Source organism: Petromyzon marinus, unplaced genomic scaffold, assembly GCF_048934315.1.
Source record: "Petromyzon marinus isolate PM22_M1 ecotype Great Lakes invasive population unplaced genomic scaffold, UKy_Petmar_22M1.pri1.0 PM_Scaffold_37, whole genome shotgun sequence".
In the NCBI taxonomy this organism is placed as follows: Eukaryota; Metazoa; Chordata; class Hyperoartia; order Petromyzontiformes; family Petromyzontidae; genus Petromyzon; species Petromyzon marinus.
The window spans coordinates 283,642-304,412 of NW_027423357.1; the positions used below are offsets into that span (position 1 = coordinate 283,642).

The window sequence follows — 20,771 nt, forward strand, 5'->3', positions numbered from 1 at the left end:
CTGTCATAGACTCAGCACTGTCATAGACTCAGCGCTGTCATAGACTCAGCACTGTCACCCATAGACTCAGCACTGTCATAGACTCAGCACTGCCATAGACTCAGCACTGTCATAGACTCAGCACTGTCACCCATAGACTCAGCACTGTCACCCATAGACTCAGCACTGTCATAGACTCAGCACTGTCATAGACTCAGCACTGTCACCCATAGACTCAGCACTGTCACCCATAGACTCAGCACTATCATAGACTCAGCACTGTCACCCATAGACTCAGCACTGTCATAGACTCAGCACTGTCACCCATAGACTCAGCACTGTCACCCATAGACTCAGCACTGCCACCCATAGACTCAGCACTGTCACCCATAGACTCAGCACTGTCACCCATAGACTCAGCACTGTCACCCATAGACTCAGCACTGTCATAGACTCAGCACTTTCATAGACTCAGCACTGTCACCCATAGACTCAACACTGTCACAGACTCAGCACTGTCACCCATAGACTCAGCACTGTCACCCATAGACTCAGCACTGTCACCCATAGACTCAGCACTGTCACCCATAGACTCAGCACTGTCACCCATAGACTCAGCACTGTCACCCATAGACTCAGCACTGTCATAGACTCAGCACTGTCACCAATAGACTCAGCACTGTCACCCATAGACTCAGCACTGTCATAGACTCAGCACTGTCACCCATAGACTCAGCACTGTCATAGACTCAGCACTGTCACCCATAGACTCAGCACTGTCACCCATAGACTCAGCACTGTCACCCATAGACTCAGCACTATCACCCATAGACTCAGCACTGTCACCCATAGACTCAGCACTGTCACCCATAGACTCAGCACTGTCACCCATAGACTCAGCACTGTCACCCATAGACTCAGCACTGTCATAGACTCAGCACTGTCACCCATAGACTCAGCACTGCCACCCATAGACTCAGCACTATCACCCATAGACTCAGCACTGTCATAGACTCAGCACTGCCACCCATACACTCAGCACTGTCACCCATAGACTCAGCACTGTCACCCATAGACTCAGCACTGTCACCCATAGACTCAGCACTGCCACCCATAGACTCAGCACTGTCACCCATAGACTCAGCACTGTCATAAACTCAGCACTGTCACCCATAGACTCAGCACTGTCATAGACTCAGCACTGTCACCCATAGACTCAGCACTGTCATAGACTCAGCACTGCCATAGACTCAGCACTGTCATAGACTCAGCACTGTCACCCATAGACTCAGCACTGTCACCCATAGACTCAGCACTGTCACCCATAGACTCAGCACTGTCACCCATAGACTCAGCACTGTCACCCATAGACTCAGCACTGCCACCCATAGACTCAGCACTATCACCCATAGACTCAGCACTGTCATAGACTCAGCACTGCCACCCATACACTCAGCACTGTCACCCATAGACTCAGCACTGTCATAAACTCAGCACTGTCACCCATAGACTCAGCACTGTCACCCATAGACTCAGCACTGTCACCCATAGACTCAGCACTGTCATAGACTCAGCACTGTCATAGACTCAGCACTGTCATAGACTCAGCACTGTCACCCATAGACTCAGCACTGTCATAGACTCAGCACTGCCATAGACTCAGCACTGTCATAGACTCAGCACTGTCACCCATATACTCAGCACTGTCACCCATAGACTCAGCACTGTCACCCATAGACTCAGCACTGTCATAGACTCAGCACTGTCATAGACTCAGCACTGTCACCCATAGACTCAGCACTGTCACCCATAGACTCAGCACTGTCATAGACTCAGCACTGTCACCCATAGACTCAGCACTGTCATAGACTCAGCACTGTCACCCATAGACTCAGCACTGTCACCCATAGACTCAGCACTGCCACCCATAGACTCAGCACTGTCACCCATAGACTCAGCACTGCCACCCATAGACTCAGCACTATCACCCATAGACTCAGCACTGTCATAGACTCAGCACTGCCACCCATACACTCAGCACTGTCACCCATAGACTCAGCACTGTCATAAACTCAGCACTGTCACCCATAGACTCAGCACTGTCATAGACTCAGCACTGTCACCCATAGACTCAGCACTGTCATAGACTCAGCACTGCCATAGACTCAGCACTGTCATAGACTCAGCACTGTCACCCATAGACTCAGCACTGTCACCCATAGACTCAGCACTGTCACCCATAGACTCAGCACTGTCATAGACTCAGCACTGTCATAGACTCAGCACTGTCACCCATAGACTCAGCACTGTCACCCATAGACTCAGCACTGTCATAGACTCAGCACTGTCATAGACTCAGCACTGTCACCCATAGACTCAGCACTGTCACCCATAGACTCAGCACTGTCATAGACTCAGCACTGTCACCCATAGACTCAGCACTGTCATAGACTCAGCACTGTCACCCATAGACTCAGCACTGTCACCCATAGACTCAGAACTGCCACCCATAGACTCAGCACTGTCACCCATAGACTCAGCACTGTCACCCATAGACTCAGCACTGTCACCCATAGACTCAGCACTGTCATAGACTCAGCACTTTCATAGACTCAGCACTGTCACCCATAGACTCAGCACTGTCATAGACTCAGCACTGTCACCCATAGACTCAGCACTGTCACCCATAGACTCAGCACTGTCATAGACTCAGCACTGTCACCCATAGACTCAGCACTGTCACCCATAGACTCAGCACTGTCATAGACTCAGCACTGTCACCCATAGACTCAGCACTGTCACCCATAGACTCAGCACTGCCACCCATAGACTCAGCACTGTCACCCATAGACTCAGCACTGTCACCCATAGACTCAGCACTGTCACCCATAGACTCAGCACTGTCATAGACTCAGCACTTTCATAGACTCAGCACTGTTACCCATAGACTCAGCACTGTCATAGACTCAGCACTGTCACCCATAGACTCAGCACTGTCACCCATAGACTCAGCACTGTCATAGACTCAGCACTGTCACCCATAGACTCAGCACTGTCACCCATAGACTCAGCACTGTCATAGACTCAGCACTGTCACCCATAGACTCAGCACTGTCATAGACTCAGCACTGTCACCCATAGACTCAGCACTGTCACCCATAGACTCAGCACTGCCACCCATAGACTCAGCACTGTCACCCATAGACTCAGCACTGTCACCCATAGACTCAGCACTGTCACCCATAGACTCAGCACTGTCATAGACTCAGCACTTTCATAGACTCAGCACTGTCACCCATAGACTCAGCACTGTCATAGACTCAGCACTGTCACCCATAGACTCAGCACTGTCACCCATAGACTCAGCACTGTCATAGACTCAGCACTGTCACCCATAGACTCAGCACTGTCACCCATAGACTCAGCACTGTTACCCATAGACTCAGCACTGTCACCCATAGACTCAGCACTGTTACCCATAGACTCAGCACTGTCACCCATAGACTCAGCACTGTCACCCATAGACTCAGCACTGTCACCCATAGACTCAGCACTGTCATAGACTCAGCACTGTCACCCATAGACTCAGCACTGTCACCCATAGACTCAGCACTGTCACCCATAGACTCAGCACTGTCATAGACTCAGCACTTTCATAGACTCAGCACTGTCACCCATAGACTCAGCACTGTCATAGACTCAGCACTGTCACCCATAGACTCAGCACTGTCACCCATAGACTCAGCACTGTCACCCATAGACTCAGCACTGTCATAGACTCAGCACTGTCACCCATAGACTCAGCACTGTCACCCATAGACTCAGCACTGTCACCCATAGACTCAGCAATGTCACCCATAGACTCAGCACTGTCATAGACTCAGCACTGTCACCCATAGACTCAGCACTGTCATAGACTCAGCACTGTCATAGACTCAGCACTGTCACCCATAGACTCAGCACTGTCACCCATAGACTCAGCACTGTCATAGACTCAGCACTGTCATAGACTCAGCACTGTCACCCATAGACTCAGCACTGTCACCCATAGACTCAGCACTGTCATAGACTCAGCACTGTCACCCATAGACTCAGCACTGTCATAGACTCAGCACTGTCACCCATAGACTCAGCACTGTCACCCATAGACTCAGAACTGCCACCCATAGACTCAGCACTGTCACCCATAGACTCAGCACTGTCACCCATAGACTCAGCACTGTCACCCATAGACTCAGCACTGTCATAGACTCAGCACTTTCATAGACTCAGCACTGTCACCCATAGACTCAGCACTGTCATAGACTCAGCACTGTCACCCATAGACTCAGCACTGTCACCCATAGACTCAGCACTGTCATAGACTCAGCACTGTCACCCATAGACTCAGCACTGTCACCCATAGACTCAGCACTGTCATAGACTCAGCACTGTCACCCATAGACTCAGCACTGTCACCCATAGACTCAGCACTGCCACCCATAGACTCAGCACTGTCACCCATAGACTCAGCACTGTCACCCATAGACTCAGCACTGTCACCCATAGACTCAGCACTGTCATAGACTCAGCACTTTCATAGACTCAGCACTGTCACCCATAGACTCAGCACTGTCATAGACTCAGCACTGTCACCCATAGACTCAGCACTGTCACCCATAGACTCAGCACTGTCATAGACTCAGCACTGTCACCCATAGACTCAGCACTGTCACCCATAGACTCAGCACTGTCATAGACTCAGCACTGTCACCCATAGACTCAGCACTGTCATAGACTCAGCACTGTCACCCATAGACTCAGCACTGTCACCCATAGACTCAGCACTGCCACCCATAGACTCAGCACTGTCACCCATAGACTCAGCACTGTCACCCATAGACTCAGCACTGTCACCCATAGACTCAGCACTGTCATAGACTCAGCACTTTCATAGACTCAGCACTGTCACCCATAGACTCAGCACTGTCATAGACTCAGCACTGTCACCCATAGACTCAGCACTGTCACCCATAGACTCAGCACTGTCATAGACTCAGCACTGTCACCCATAGACTCAGCACTGTCACCCATAGACTCAGCACTGTCATAGACTCAGCACTGTCACCCATACACTCAGCACTGTTACCCATAGACTCAGCACTGTCACCCATAGACTCAGCACTGTTACCCATAGACTCAGCACTGCCATAGACTCAGCACTGTCACCCATAGACTCAGCACTGTCACCCATAGACTCAGCACTGTCATAGACTCAGCACTGTCACCCATAGACTCAGCACTGTCACCCATAGACTCAGCACTGTCACCCATAGACTCAGCACTGTCATAGACTCAGCACTTTCATAGACTCAGCACTGTCACCCATAGACTCAGCACTGTCATAGACTCAGCACTGTCACCCATAGACTCAGCACTGTCACCCATAGACTCAGCAATGTCACCCAAAGACTCAGCACTGTCATAGACTCAGCACTGTCACCCATAGACTCAGCACTGTCACCCATAGACTCAGCACTGTCACCCATAGACTCAGCACTGTCATAGACTCAGCACTGTCACCCATAGACTCAGCACTGTCACCCATAGACTCAGCACTGTTACCCATAGACTCAGCACTGCCATAGACTCAGCACTGTCACCCATAGACTCAGCACTGTCACCCATAGACTCAGCACTGTCATAGACTCAGCACTGTCACCCATAGACTCAGCACTGTCACCCATAGACTCAGCACTGCCACCCATAGACTCAGCACTGTCACCCATAGACTCAGCACTGTCACCCATAGACTCAGCACTGTCACCCATAGACTCAGCACTGTCATAGACTCAGCACTTTCATAGACTCAGCACTGTCACCCATAGACTCAGCACTGTCATAGACTCAGCACTGTCACCCATAGACTCAGCACTGTCACCCATAGACTCAGCACTGTCACCCATAGACTCAGCACTGTCATAGACTCAGCACTGTCACCCATAGACTCAGCACTGTCACCCATAGACTCAGCACTGTCATAGACTCAGCACTGTCACCCATAGACTCAGCACTGTCACCCATAGACTCAGCACTGTCATAGACTCAGCACTGTCACCCATAGACTCAGCACTGTCATAGACTCAGCACTGTCACCCATAGACTCAGCACTGTCACCCATAGACTCAGCACTGCCACCCATAGACTCAGCACTGTCACCCATAGACTCAGCACTGTCACCCATAGACTCAGCACTGTCACCCATAGACTCAGCACTGTCATAGACTCAGCACTTTCATAGACTCAGCACTGTCACCCATAGACTCAGCACTGTCATAGACTCAGCACTGTCACCCATAGACTCAGCACTGTCACCCATAGACTCAGCACTGTCATAGACTCAGCACTGTCACCCATAGACTCAGCACTGTCACCCATAGACTCAGCACTGTCATAGACTCAGCACTGTCACCCATACACTCAGCACTGTTACCCATAGACTCAGCACTGTCACCCATAGACTCAGCACTGTTACCCATAGACTCAGCACTGCCATAGACTCAGCACTGTCACCCATAGACTCAGCACTGTCACCCATAGACTCAGCACTGTCATAGACTCAGCACTGTCACCCATAGACTCAGCACTGTCACCCATAGACTCAGCACTGTCACCCATAGACTCAGCACTGTCATAGACTCAGCACTTTCATAGACTCAGCACTGTCACCCATAGACTCAGCACTGTCATAGACTCAGCACTGTCACCCATAGACTCAGCACTGTCACCCATAGACTCAGCAATGTCACCCATAGACTCAGCACTGTCATAGACTCAGCACTGTCACCCATAGACTCAGCACTGTCACCCATAGACTCAGCACTGTCACCCATAGACTCAGCAATGTCACCCATAGACTCAGCACTGTCATAGACTCAGCACTGTCACCCATAGACTCAGCACTGTCATAGACTCAGCACTGTCATAGACTCAGCACTGTCACCCATAGACTCAGCACTGTCACCCATAGACTCAGCACTGTCATAGACTCAGCACTGTCATAGACTCAGCACTGTCACCCATAGACTCAGCACTGTCACCCATACACTCAGCACTGTCATAGACTCAGCACTGTCACCCATAGACTCAGCACTGTCATAGACTCAGCACTGTCACCCATAGACTCAGCACTGTCACCCATAGACTCAGCACTGCCACCCATAGACTCAGCACTGTCACCCATAGACTCAGCACTGTCACCCATAGACTCAGCACTGTCACCCATAGACTCAGCACTGTCATAGACTCAGCACTTTCATAGACTCAGCACTGTCACCCATAGACTCAGCACTGTCATAGACTCAGCACTGTCACCCATAGACTCAGCACTGTCACCCATAGACTCAGCACTGTCATAGACTCAGCACTGTCACCCATAGACTCAGCACTGTCACCCATAGACTCAGCACTGTCATAGACTCAGCACTGTCACCCATAGACTCAGCACTGTCACCCATAGACTCAGCACTGCCACCCATAGACTCAGCACTGTCACCCATAGACTCAGCACTGTCACCCATAGACTCAGCACTGTCACCCATAGACTCAGCACTGTCATAGACTCAGCACTTTCATAGACTCAGCACTGTCACCCATAGACTCAGCACTGGCATAGACTCAGCACTGTCACCCATAGACTCAGCACTGTCACCCATAGACTCAGCACTGTCATAGACTCAGCACTGTCACCCATAGACTCAGCACTGTCACCCATAGACTCAGCACTGTCATAGACTCAGCACTGTCACCCATAGACTCAGCACTGTCATAGACTCAGCACTGTCACCCATAGACTCAGCACTGTCACCCATAGACTCAGCACTGCCACCCATAGACTCAGCACTGTCACCCATAGACTCAGCACTGTCACCCATAGACTCAGCACTGTCACCCATAGACTCAGCACTGTCACCCATAGACTCAGCACTGTCATAGACTCAGCACTTTCATAGACTCAGCACTGTCACCCATAGACTCAGCACTGTCATAGACTCAGCACTGTCACCCATAGACTCAGCACTGTCACCCATAGACTCAGCACTGTCATAGACTCAGCACTGTCACCCATAGACTCAGCACTGTCACCCATAGACTCAGCACTGTCATAGACTCAGCACTGTCACCCATACACTCAGCACTGTTACCCATAGACTCAGCACTGTCACCCATAGACTCAGCACTGTTACCCATAGACTCAGCACTGCCATAGACTCAGCACTGTCACCCATAGACTCAGCACTGTCACCCATAGACTCAGCACTGTCATAGACTCAGCACTGTCACCCATAGACTCAGCACTGTCACCCATAGACTCACTCAGCACTGTCATAGACTCAGCACTTTCATAGACTCAGCACTGTCACCCATAGACTCAGCACTGTCATAGACTCAGCACTGTCACCCATAGACTCAGCACTGTCACCCATAGACTCAGCAATGTCACCCAAAGACTCAGCACTGTCATAGACTCAGCACTGTCACCAACTCAGCACTTGTCACCCATAGACTCAGCCCCACTGTCTCCTAATAGACTCAGCACGTCCCCATAGACTCAGCACTGCACCCATAGACTCAGCACTGTCACCCATAGACTCAGCACTGTCACCCATAGACTCAGCACTGTCACCATAGACTCAGCACTGTCACCCATAGACTCAGCACTGTCACCCATAGACTCAGCACTGTCACAGACTCAGCAGTGTCATAGACTCAGCACTGTCACCCATAGACTCAGCACTGTCACCCATAGACTCAGCACTGTCACCCATAGACTCAGCACTGTCACCCATAGACTCAGCACTGTCACCCATAGACTCAGCACTGTCACCCATAGACTCAGCACTGTCACCCATAGACTCAGCACTGTCACCCATAGACTCAGCACTGTCACCCATAGACTCAGCACTGTCACCCATAGACTCAGCACTGTCAATAGACTCAGCACTGTCATAGACTCAGCACTGTCATAGACTCAGCACTGTCACCCATAGACTCAGCACTGTCATAGACTCAGCACTGCCATAGACTCAGCACTGTCACCCATAGACTCAGCACTGTCACCCATAGACTCAGCACTGTCACCCATAGACTCAGCACTGTCACCCATAGACTCAGCACTGTCATAGACTCAGCACTGTCATAGACTCAGCACTGTCACCCATAGACTCAGCACTGTCACCCATAGACTCAGCACTGTCATAGACTCAGCACTGTCACCCATAGACTCAGCACTGTCATAGACTCAGCACTGTCACCCATAGACTCAGCACTGTCACCCATAGACTCAGCACTGTCCACCCATAGACTCAGCACTGTCACCCATAGACTCAGCACTGCCACCCATAGACTCAGCACTGTCACCCATAGACTCAGCACTGTCATAGACTCAGCACTGCCACCCATACACTCAGCACTGTCACCCATAGACTCAGCACTGCCTCATAAACTCAGCACTGTCACCCATAGACTCAGCACTGTCATAGACTCAGCACTGTCACCCATAGACTCAGCACTGTCATAGACTCAGCACTGCCATAGACTCAGCACTGTCATAGACTCAGCACTGTCACCCATAGACTCAGCACTGTCACCCATAGACTCAGCACTGTCACCCATAGACTCAGCACTGTCCATAGACTCAGCACTGTCATAGACTCAGCACTGTCACCCATAGACTCAGCACTGTCACCCATAGACTCAGCACTGTCATAGACTCAGCACTGTCATAGACTCAGCACTGTCACCCATAGACTCAGCACTGTCACCCATAGACTCAGCACTGTCACTCATAGACTCAGCACTGTCACCCATAGACTCAGCACTGTCATAGACTCAGCACTGTCACCCATAGACTCAGCACTGTCACCCATAGACTCAGCACTGTCACCCATAGACTCAGCACTGTCACCCATAGACTCAGCACTGTCACCCATAGACTCAGCACTGTCACCCATAAACTCAGCACTGTCATAGACTCAGCACTGTCATAGACTCAGCACTGTCATAGACTCAGCACTGTCACCATAGACTCAGCACTGTCACCCATAGACTCAGCACTGTCACCCATAGACTCAGCACTGTCACCCATAGACTCAGCACTGTCACCCATAGACTCAGCACTGTCACCCATAGACTCAGCACTGTCATAGACCACTGTCATAGACTCAGCACTTTCATAGACTCAGCACTGTCACCCATAGACTCAGCACTGTCATAGACTCAGCACTGTCACCCATAGACTCAGCACTGTCATAGACTCAGCACTGTCACCCATAGACTCAGCACTGTCACCCATAGACTCAGCACTGTCATAGACTCAGCACTGTCACCCATAGACTCAGCACTGTCACCCATAGACTCAGCACTGCCACCCATAGACTCAGCACTGTCACCCATAGACTCAGCACTGTCACCCATAGACTCAGCACTGTCATAGACTCAGCACTTTCATAGACTCAGCACTGTCACCCATAGACTCAGCACTGTCATAGACTCAGCACTGTCACCCATAGACTCAGCACTGTCACCCATAGACTCAGCACTGTCATAGACTCAGCACTGTCACCCATAGACTCAGCACTGTCACCCATAGACTCAGCACTGTCATAGACTCAGCACTGTCACCCATAGACTCAGCACTGTCATAGACTCAGCACTGTCACCCATAGACTCAGCACTGTCACCCATAGACTCAGCACTGCCACCCATAGACTCAGCACTGTCACCCATAGACTCAGCACTGTCACCCATAGACTCAGCACTGTCACCCATAGACTCAGCACTGTCATAGACTCAGCACTTTCATAGACTCAGCACTGTCACCCATAGACTCAGCACTGTCATAGACTCAGCACTGTCACCCATAGACTCAGCACTGTCACCCATAGACTCAGCACTGTCATAGACTCAGCACTGTCACCCATAGACTCAGCACTGTCACCCATAGACTCAGCACTGTCATAGACTCAGCACTGTCACCCATACACTCAGCACTGTTACCCATAGACTCAGCACTGTCACCCATAGACTCAGCACTGTTACCCATAGACTCAGCACTGCCATAGACTCAGCACTGTCACCCATAGACTCAGCACTGTCACCCATAGACTCAGCACTGTCATAGACTCAGCACTTTCATAGACTCAGCACTGTCACCCATAGACTCAGCACTGTCACCCATGGACTCAGCACTGTCACCCATAGACTCAGCACTGTCATAGACTCAGCACTTTCATAGACTCAACACTGTCACCCATAGACTCAGCACTGTCATAGACTCAGCACTGTCACCCATAGACTCAGCACTGTCACCCATAGACTCAGCACTGTCACCCATAGACTCAGCACTGTCATAGACTCAGCACTGTCACCCATAGACTCAGCACTGTCACCCATAGACTCAGCACTGTCATAGACTCAGCACTGTCACCCATAGACTCAGCACTGTCACCCATAGACTCAGCACTGTCACCCATAGACTCAGCACTGTCACCCATAGACTCAGCACTGTCATAGACTCAGCACTGTCACCCATAGACTCAGCACTGTCACCCATAGACTCAGCACTGTCACCCATAGACTCAGCACTGTCATAGACTCAGCACTGTCACCCATAGACTCAGCACTGTCATAGACTCAGCACTGTCACCCATAGACTCAGCACTGTCACCCATAGACTCAGCACTGCCACCCATAGACTCAGCACTGTCACCCATAGACTCAGCACTGCCACCCATAGACTCAGCACTATCACCCATAGACTCAGCACTGTCATAGACTCAGCACTGCCACCCATACACTCAGCACTGTCACCCATAGACTCAGCACTGTCATAAACTCAGCACTGTCACCCATAGACTCAGCACTGTCATAGACTCAGCACTGTCACCCATAGACTCAGCACTGTCATAGACTCAGCACTGCCATAGACTCAGCACTGTCATAGACTCAGCACTGTCACCCATAGACTCAGCACTGTCACCCATAGACTCAGCACTGTCACCCATAGACTCAGCACTGTCATAGACTCAGCACTGTCATAGACTCAGCACTGTCACCCATAGACTCAGCACTGTCACCCATAGACTCAGCACTGTCATAGACTCAGCACTGTCATAGACTCAGCACTGTCACCCATAGACTCAGCACTGTCACCCATAGACTCAGCACTGTCATAGACTCAGCACTGTCACCCATAGACTCAGCACTGTCATAGACTCAGCACTGTCACCCATAGACTCAGCACTGTCACCCATAGACTCAGCACTGCCACCCATAGACTCAGCACTGTCACCCATAGACTCAGCACTGTCACCCATAGACTCAGCACTGTCACCTATAGACTCAGCACTGTCATAGACTCAGCACTTTCATAGACTCAGCACTGTCACCCATAGACTCAGCACTGTCATAGACTCAGCACTGTCACCCATAGACTCAGCACTGTCACCCATAGACTCAGCACTGTCATAGACTCAGCACTGTCACCCATAGACTCAGCACTGTCACCCATAGACTCAGCACTGTCATAGACTCAGCACTGTCACCCATAGACTCAGCACTGTCACCCATAGACTCAGCACTGCCACCCATAGACTCAGCACTGTCACCCATAGACTCAGCACTGTCACCCATAGACTCAGCACTGTCACCCATAGACTCAGCACTGTCATAGACTCAGCACTTTCATAGACTCAGCACTGTCACCCATAGACTCAGCACTGTCATAGACTCAGCACTGTCACCCATAGACTCAGCACTGTCACCCATAGACTCAGCACTGTCATAGACTCAGCACTGTCACCCATAGACTCAGCACTGTCACCCATAGACTCAGCACTGTCATAGACTCAGCACTGTCACCCATAGACTCAGCACTGTCATAGACTCAGCACTGTCACCCATAGACTCAGCACTGTCACCCATAGACTCAGCACTGCCACCCATAGACTCAGCACTGTCACCCATAGACTCAGCACTGTCACCCATAGACTCAGCACTGTCACCCATAGACTCAGCACTGTCATAGACTCAGCACTTTCATAGACTCAGCACTGTCACCCATAGACTCAGCACTGTCATAGACTCAGCACTGTCACCCATAGACTCAGCACTGTCACCCATAGACTCAGCACTGTCATAGACTCAGCACTGTCACCCATAGACTCAGCACTGTCACCCATAGACTCAGCACTGTCATAGACTCAGCACTGTCACCCATACACTCAGCACTGTTACCCATAGACTCAGCACTGTCACCCATAGACTCAGCACTGTTACCCATAGACTCAGCACTGCCATAGACTCAGCACTGTCACCCATAGACTCAGCACTGTCACCCATAGACTCAGCACTGTCATAGACTCAGCACTGTCACCCATAGACTCAGCACTGTCACCCATAGACTCAGCACTGTCACCCATAGACTCAGCACTGTCACCCATAGACTCAGCACTGTCATAGACTCAGCACTTTCATAGACTCAGCACTGTCACCCATAGACTCAGCACTGTCATAGACTCAGCACTGTCACCCATAGACTCAGCACTGTCACCCATAGACTCAGCACTGTCACCCATAGACTCAGCACTGTCACCCATAGACTCAGCACTGTCATAGACTCAGCACTGTCACCCATAGACTCAGCACTGTCATAGACTCAGCACTGTCACCCATAGACTCAGCACTGTCACCCATAGACTCAGCACTGCCACCCATAGACTCAGCACTGTCACCCATAGACTCAGCACTGCCACCCATAGACTCAGCACTATCACCCATAGACTCAGCACTGTCATAGACTCAGCACTGCCACCCATACACTCAGCACTGTCACCCATAGACTCAGCACTGTCATAAACTCAGCACTGTCACCCATAGACTCAGCACTGTCATAGACTCAGCACTGTCACCCATAGACTCAGCACTGTCATAGACTCAGCACTGCCATAGACTCAGCACTGTCATAGACTCAGCACTGTCACCCATAGACTCAGCACTGTCACCCATAGACTCAGCACTGTCACCCATAGACTCAGCACTGTCATAGACTCAGCACTGTCATAGACTCAGCACTGTCACCCATAGACTCAGCACTGTCACCCATAGACTCAGCACTGTCATAGACTCAGCACTGTCATAGACTCAGCACTGTCACCCATAGACTCAGCACTGTCACCCATAGACTCAGCACTGTCATAGACTCAGCACTGTCACCCATAGACTCAGCACTGTCATAGACTCAGCACTGTCACCCATAGACTCAGCACTGTCACCCATAGACTCAGCACTGCCACCCATAGACTCAGCACTGTCACCCATAGACTCAGCACTGTCACCCATAGACTCAGCACTGTCACCCATAGACTCAGCACTGTCATAGACTCAGCAATTTCATAGACTCAGCACTGTCACCCATAGACTCAGCACTGTCATAGACTCAGCACTGTCACCCATAGACTCAGCACTGTCACCCATAGACTCAGCACTGTCATAGACTCAGCACTGTCACCCATAGACTCAGCACTGTCACCCATAGACTCAGCACTGTCATAGACTCAGCACTGTCACCCATAGACTCAGCACTGTCACCCATAGACTCAGCACTGCCACCCATAGACTCAGCACTGTCACCCATAGACTCAGCACTGTCACCCATAGACTCAGCACTGTCACCCATAGACTCAGCACTGTCATAGACTCAGCACTTTCATAGACTCAGCACTGTCACCCATAGACTCAGCACTGTCATAGACTCAGCACTGTCACCCATAGACTCAGCACTGTCACCCATAGACTCAGCACTGTCATAGACTCAGCACTGTCACCCATAGACTCAGCACTGTCACCCATAGACTCAGCACTGTCATAGACTCAGCACTGTCACCCATAGACTCAGCACTGTCATAGACTCAGCACTGTCACCCATAGACTCAGCACTGTCACCCATAGACTCAGCACTGCCACCCATAGACTCAGCACTGTCACCCATAGACTCAGCACTGTCACCCATAGACTCAGCACTGTCACCCATAGACTCAGCACTGTCATAGACTCAGCACTTTCATAGACTCAGCACTGTCACCCATAGACTCAGCACTGTCATAGACTCAGCACTGTCACCCATAGACTCAGCACTGTCACCCATAGACTCAGCACTGTCATAGACTCAGCACTGTCACCCATAGACTCAGCACTGTCACCCATAGACTCAGCACTGTCATAGACTCAGCACTGTCACCCATACACTCAGCACTGTTACCCATAGACTCAGCACTGTCACCCATAGACTCAGCACTGTTACCCATAGACTCAGCACTGCCATAGACTCAGCACTGTCACCCATAGACTCAGCACTGTCACCCATAGACTCAGCACTGTCATATACTCAGCACTGTCACCCATAGACTCAGCACTGTCACCCATAGACTCAGCACTGTCACCCATAGACTCAGCACTGTCACCCATAGACTCAGCACTGTCATAGACTCAGCACTTTCATAGACTCAGCACTGTCACCCATAGACTCAGCACTGTCATAGACTCAGCACTGTCACCCATAGACTCAGCACTGCCATAGACTCAGCACTGTCATAGACTCAGCACTGTCACCCATATACTCAGCACTGTCACCCATAGACTCAGCACTGTCACCCATAGACTCAGCACTGTCACCCATAGACTCAGCACTGTCATAGACTCAGCACTGTCACCCATAGACTCAGCACTGTCACCCATAGACTCAGCACTGTTACCCATAGACTCAGCACTGCCATAGACTCAGCACTGTCACCCATAGACTCAGCACTGTCACCCATAGACTCAGCACTGTCATAGACTCAGCACTGTCACCCATAGACTCAGCACTGTCACCCATAGACTCAGCACTGTCACCCATAGACTCAGCACTGTCACCCATAGACTCAGCACTGTCACCCATAGACTCAGCACTGTCATAGACTCAGCACTGTCACCCATAGACTCAGCACTGTCACTAATAGACTCAGCACTGTCACCCATAGACTCAGCACTGTCATAGACTCAGCACTGTCATAGACTCAGCACTTTCATAGACTCAGCACTGTCACCCATAGACTCAGCACTGTCATAGACTCAGCACTGTCACCCATAGACTCAGCACTGTCATAGACTCAGCACTGTCACCCATAGACTCAGCACTGTCATAGACTCAGCACTGTCATAGACTCAGCACTGTCATAGACTCAGCACTTTCATAGACTCAGCACTGTCACCCATAGACTCAGCACTGTCATAGACTCAGCACTGTCACCCATAGACTCAGCACTGTCACCCATAGACTCAGCACTGTCATAGACTCAGCACTGTCACCCATAGACTCAGCACTGTCATAGACTCAGCACTGTCACCCATAGACTCAGCACTGTCATAGACTCAGCACTGTCATAGACTCAGCACTGTCATAGACTCAGCACTTTCATAGACTCAGCACTGTCACCCATAGACTCAGCACTGTCATAGACTCAGCACTGTCACCCATAGACTCACTTCCTCGTCCTTCTCCCTGATGAGCTTCTCTGTGTCGGTTGCCACGGCCGCTGCGTCCCCCTCCCTGCACACACAGACACACACAGACACACACACACACAGACACACACACACAGACACACACAGACACACACACAGAGACACACACACACAGACACACACGCACACACACACAGACACACAGACACACACACAGACACACACAGACACACACACAGACACACACACAGACACACACAGACACACACACACACAGACACACACACAGACACACACAGACACACACACACACAGACACACACACAGACACACACACACAGACACACACACAGACACAGGTAGTGGAAGAGTCACCCCAGGTAGCTCACTAGGAATAGAGGGGCAAGTGACATTCACAACGAGTAGCAGCAGCGGCAGCGTCTCCACCGTGTCTCGTCTCACTGGCTCACACGTGCTGTGGGCCAGCTGAGCCAGCTGAGCCAGGCCGTGGATGTGTCTGGGGTCTCACCGCTGAGCCAGCTGAGCCAGCTGAGCCAGCTGAGCCAGGCTGTGCGTGGGGTCTCACCGCTGAGCGGCGTTGTGTGAGCGGAGGGCCAGGTGAGCCATGCCGTGGATGTGTCTGGGGTCTCACCGCTGAGCCAGCTGAGCCAGCTGAGCCAGGAGGGCCAGGTGAGCCAGGCCGTGGATGTGTGTGGGGTCTCACCGCTGAGCCAGCTGAGCCAGCTGAGCCAGGCCGTGTGTGGGGTCTCACCGCTGAGCGGCGTTGTGCGAGCGGAGGGCCAGGTGAGCCATGCCGTGGATGTGTCGAGCACGGAAGTTCTCGTAGTGCGTGTCCTGGGTCACGTCCTTGAGGTCCTGCATGTGGGTCTGTACCAGCATGGAGCGCAGGCGGGTGAAGTCGCAGTGACTCGAGTTCTCCACTGCACGGGGAGAGACACGGGGGGGAGGGGGGAGACACGGGGGGGGGGAGACACGGGGGGGAGGGGGGAGACACGGGGGGAGGGGGGAGACACGGGGGGGAGGGGGGAGACACGGGGGGGAGACACGGGGGGAGGGGGGAGACACGGGGGGGGGAGGGGGGAGACACGGGGGGGAGACACGGGGGGGAGGGGGGAGACACGGGGGGGGAGACACGGGGGGGAGGGGGGAGACACGGGGGGGAGACACGGGGGGGGAGAGACACGGGGGGAGACACGGGGGGGGGGGGAGACACGGGGGGGAGACACGGGGGGGGGAGACACGGGGAGACACGGGGGGGGGGAGACACGGGGGGAGACACGCGGAGACACGGGGGGGGGAGACACGGGGGGAGACACGTGGAGACACGGGGGGGGAGAGACAAGCGGAGACACGGGGGGGGGAGACACGGGGGGAGACACGGGGGGGAGACACGCGGGAGGGGAGACACGGGGGTTTAGGGTTGGGTGTGGGTGAGTGAGTGTGTGGGTGAGTGAGTGAGGGTGAGTGAGGGTGAGTGTGTAGGTGAGTGTGTGGGTGAGTGTGTGGGTGAGTGAGGGTGAGTGTGTGGGTGAGTGTGGGTGAGTGTGTGGGTGAGTGTGTGTGAGTGTGGGTGAGTGTGTGGGTGAGTGTGTGTGAGTGTGGGTGAGTGTGTGGGTGAGTGTGTGTGAGTGTGGGTGAGTGTGTGGGTGAGTGTGTGTGAGTGTGGGTGAGTGTGTGGGTGAGTCCGGCAAAACAACCCCCTACCTCCTCGCGGTGCCGGACGGGCAACTCTGTCGTGGACAGTGCTGTGGGGGGAGGTCCAATTTTTGATTGGCTCCTCCCCTCATGGCATATGTGTCCACCACAGGGGCTAAACGGGGGCTCAGGATGGGTGCGAGGGGCTGGTAACCCCTCCACCTTCAATAAATTACCACAAAACCACGACTTAAATATGTAACTAATAAGCTTGTGGCGGAGGCCCCGGGGGGCCAGGCGTCTATGACGTCTCCTGGCCAAACCCCAATTGGCGGAGCCAGGAGATTGAATCTCTACCCTCGGGGTTCCTCCAGAAACAACGAAAAACCACTACGGGTGGCCACGTGGAATGTTCGAACGCTCACTGCGAAGGAGAGGCTGCCACTCCTCTGTCGGGAGCTGGACCAGTACCGCCTGGATCTGTGTGGCATTCAGGAGGTCTGGTGGACCGGCTCTGGCTCCTGCCACCATGAAGGGTGGACAGTCCTCTACGCGGGGCAGCAGACTGCCAAACAACAGGGTGTGGCTCTTCTTTTGAACAAAATAATGAAGGGGTGTGGGAGCGTGGCGGTGAGGTGTGGGAAGCTGTAAGTCCCAGGCTACTTTGGGCTCGCCTTCCCATCAACCGGAGGCGAGGAGTGGTGGTCGTGGTTGCTTTTGCCCCCACCGAAGATGAACATCCGTGGAGGGATGCAGGCAAAGCCGATGAGTCAGATGCCTTCTATGACCTCCTGTCACAGGTGCTGGCTAAAGTGGCCCCTCGGGATAGAGTCATCATGTTGGGTGACTTCAATGTCCGAGTTGGTCATGATACTGGCACCTGGTCTGGAGTGATTGGAGGGCATGGGCCAGATCAACTCAATAACAACGGTAGGAGGCTGCTAGATTTTTGTCCAGCCCATGGGCTTGTAATTACCAACACGCTGTTCCGGCATCGGCGCACCCACACAACATCATCGATGCATGCCGGGTCCAAGCAAGAACATCTGCTGGACTACATAGTGACGGACCAGCGGATGCGAGCCCATGTCCTTGACACCAGGACCTACCGTGGAGCTGATCTGCCCTCTGACCATCGACTAGTCATCTGTAAGATGCACCTGCCATTCTTCCACTCCGGTGGTGGGTGTACACCCAGGACCCCATTGCAACCTAAAGTGGCCTGGTCTCAGTTATCTGATGAAAGTTGCAAGCGAGAATTTCATCATCGCTTGCGGCTGGGATTGGCATCGTCCCCGACTCCTCCTGATGTCGAGGGTAAATGGGCGAGGTTTAGGACTGTGACTCATGCAGCTGCAATGGCTGCTTTGGGTACGCGGTCCAGACCTCCCCAGAGACCCTGGCTGACAGAGGAGGTGTTCAGGATGGTTGAGAAAAGCGATAGGCCCACTGTCATCGGCTACAGAATCCCACGTCAGAGAATGAGGAGGCTTACCGCAGCCTTCGCTCAGAGGTTCGGAGAGCCGTGAGGCGCTGCAAGGATGGGTGGTGGTCGCGGGTTGCTGAGGAGATGGAGTCTGCCTCAGTGGCCCGTGATCACAAATCTCTATTTAACTCCATCAAAAAAGTAATCTGCAGCGCCACACCTATTACCATCATTAGGGGAAATAACGGTGACCCAATCTCCGACCCCCAGGGACAGGTTTGCAGATTTGCTGAGCATTTCTGTGAGGTCCTGGGGGAGAGAAAATCCCTCAGCCAGGAAAACATCGTGGCACATAGTGAGGATGAACCCTGCTGAGGCTGCGGTGCCTCAAATATTGGAAGAAGTCACCCCCTGTGAGTGGCTGGCTGAGGTGCCATCTGTTGAGCAAGTACTGAAGGCGATCCGGAGTCTGAGACCAGGAAAGGCAGCGGGCAGAGATGATCTCCAAAGCAAAATGCTGAGGGAGGGCGGCGTTTGTGCACAGACTACCCTATATGACATCATAACAACAGTCTGGACCACTGGACGGGTTCCGCAGGATTGGAAGGATGCCCTGGTGGTCCCCCTCTTTAAGAAGGGAGGCCGCACAGACTTTAACAACTACAGGGGCATCTCACTCCTCAGTGTGCCGGGAAAGGTCCTGGCAAGGATTATTCAACATCGCCTTGCCAGGCACGCTGAGGAGAGGCTTGCGGAGCCCCAATGCGGTTTCAGGAAAGGGCGGTCCTGCACAGATGCCATATTTTCTGTCCGTCTGCTACAGCAGAGGTGTAGGGAATTCCAACAAGACCTACATCTCTGCTTTATTGACCTGGTCAAGGCCTATAATACCATCAGTAGGCCTGGGCTCTGGGTTGTTCTTCGTGCTTTTGGAGTACCTGACCCTCTGCTCACGATCATTAAGGACCTTCATGATGGTGAGCGGGCCCGGGTAAAACTACGTGGCTGGGAGTCAGAGCCATTCCCTGTACACCTTGGGGTGCGACAGGGATGTCCTCTGGCTCCCACATTATTTAACATCTATTTTGACCACGTAGTTCGTGAAGTCTTCAATAGCTGTACCGGGGGAATCTCCATATGGTACAGATATAATGGGAGGCTGATCGAT

General features: G+C 52.3%; 2 protein-coding genes across 3 annotated transcripts in view; one reads left to right on the forward strand and one right to left on the reverse strand.

Moving 5' to 3' along the window:
- Positions 1-20,771, forward strand: part of LOC116958111 (uncharacterized) — a 348,130-nt gene that overhangs the window by 26,131 nt on the left and 301,228 nt on the right. The window lies entirely within an intron of this gene.
- LOC116937533 (septin-4-like) overlaps positions 1-20,771 on the reverse strand; it is a 69,298-nt gene that overhangs the window by 7,601 nt on the left and 40,926 nt on the right. For both annotated transcript variants that reach the window (XM_076064273.1, XM_076064272.1), the window contains 2 exons: positions 17,294-17,462; positions 16,543-16,606 (listed from right to left, as the gene is read on the reverse strand). In XM_076064273.1, the coding sequence (XP_075920388.1) occupies positions 16,543-16,606; positions 17,294-17,462 (233 nt within the window). The remainder of the gene's footprint in view (positions 1-16,542; positions 16,607-17,293; positions 17,463-20,771) is intronic.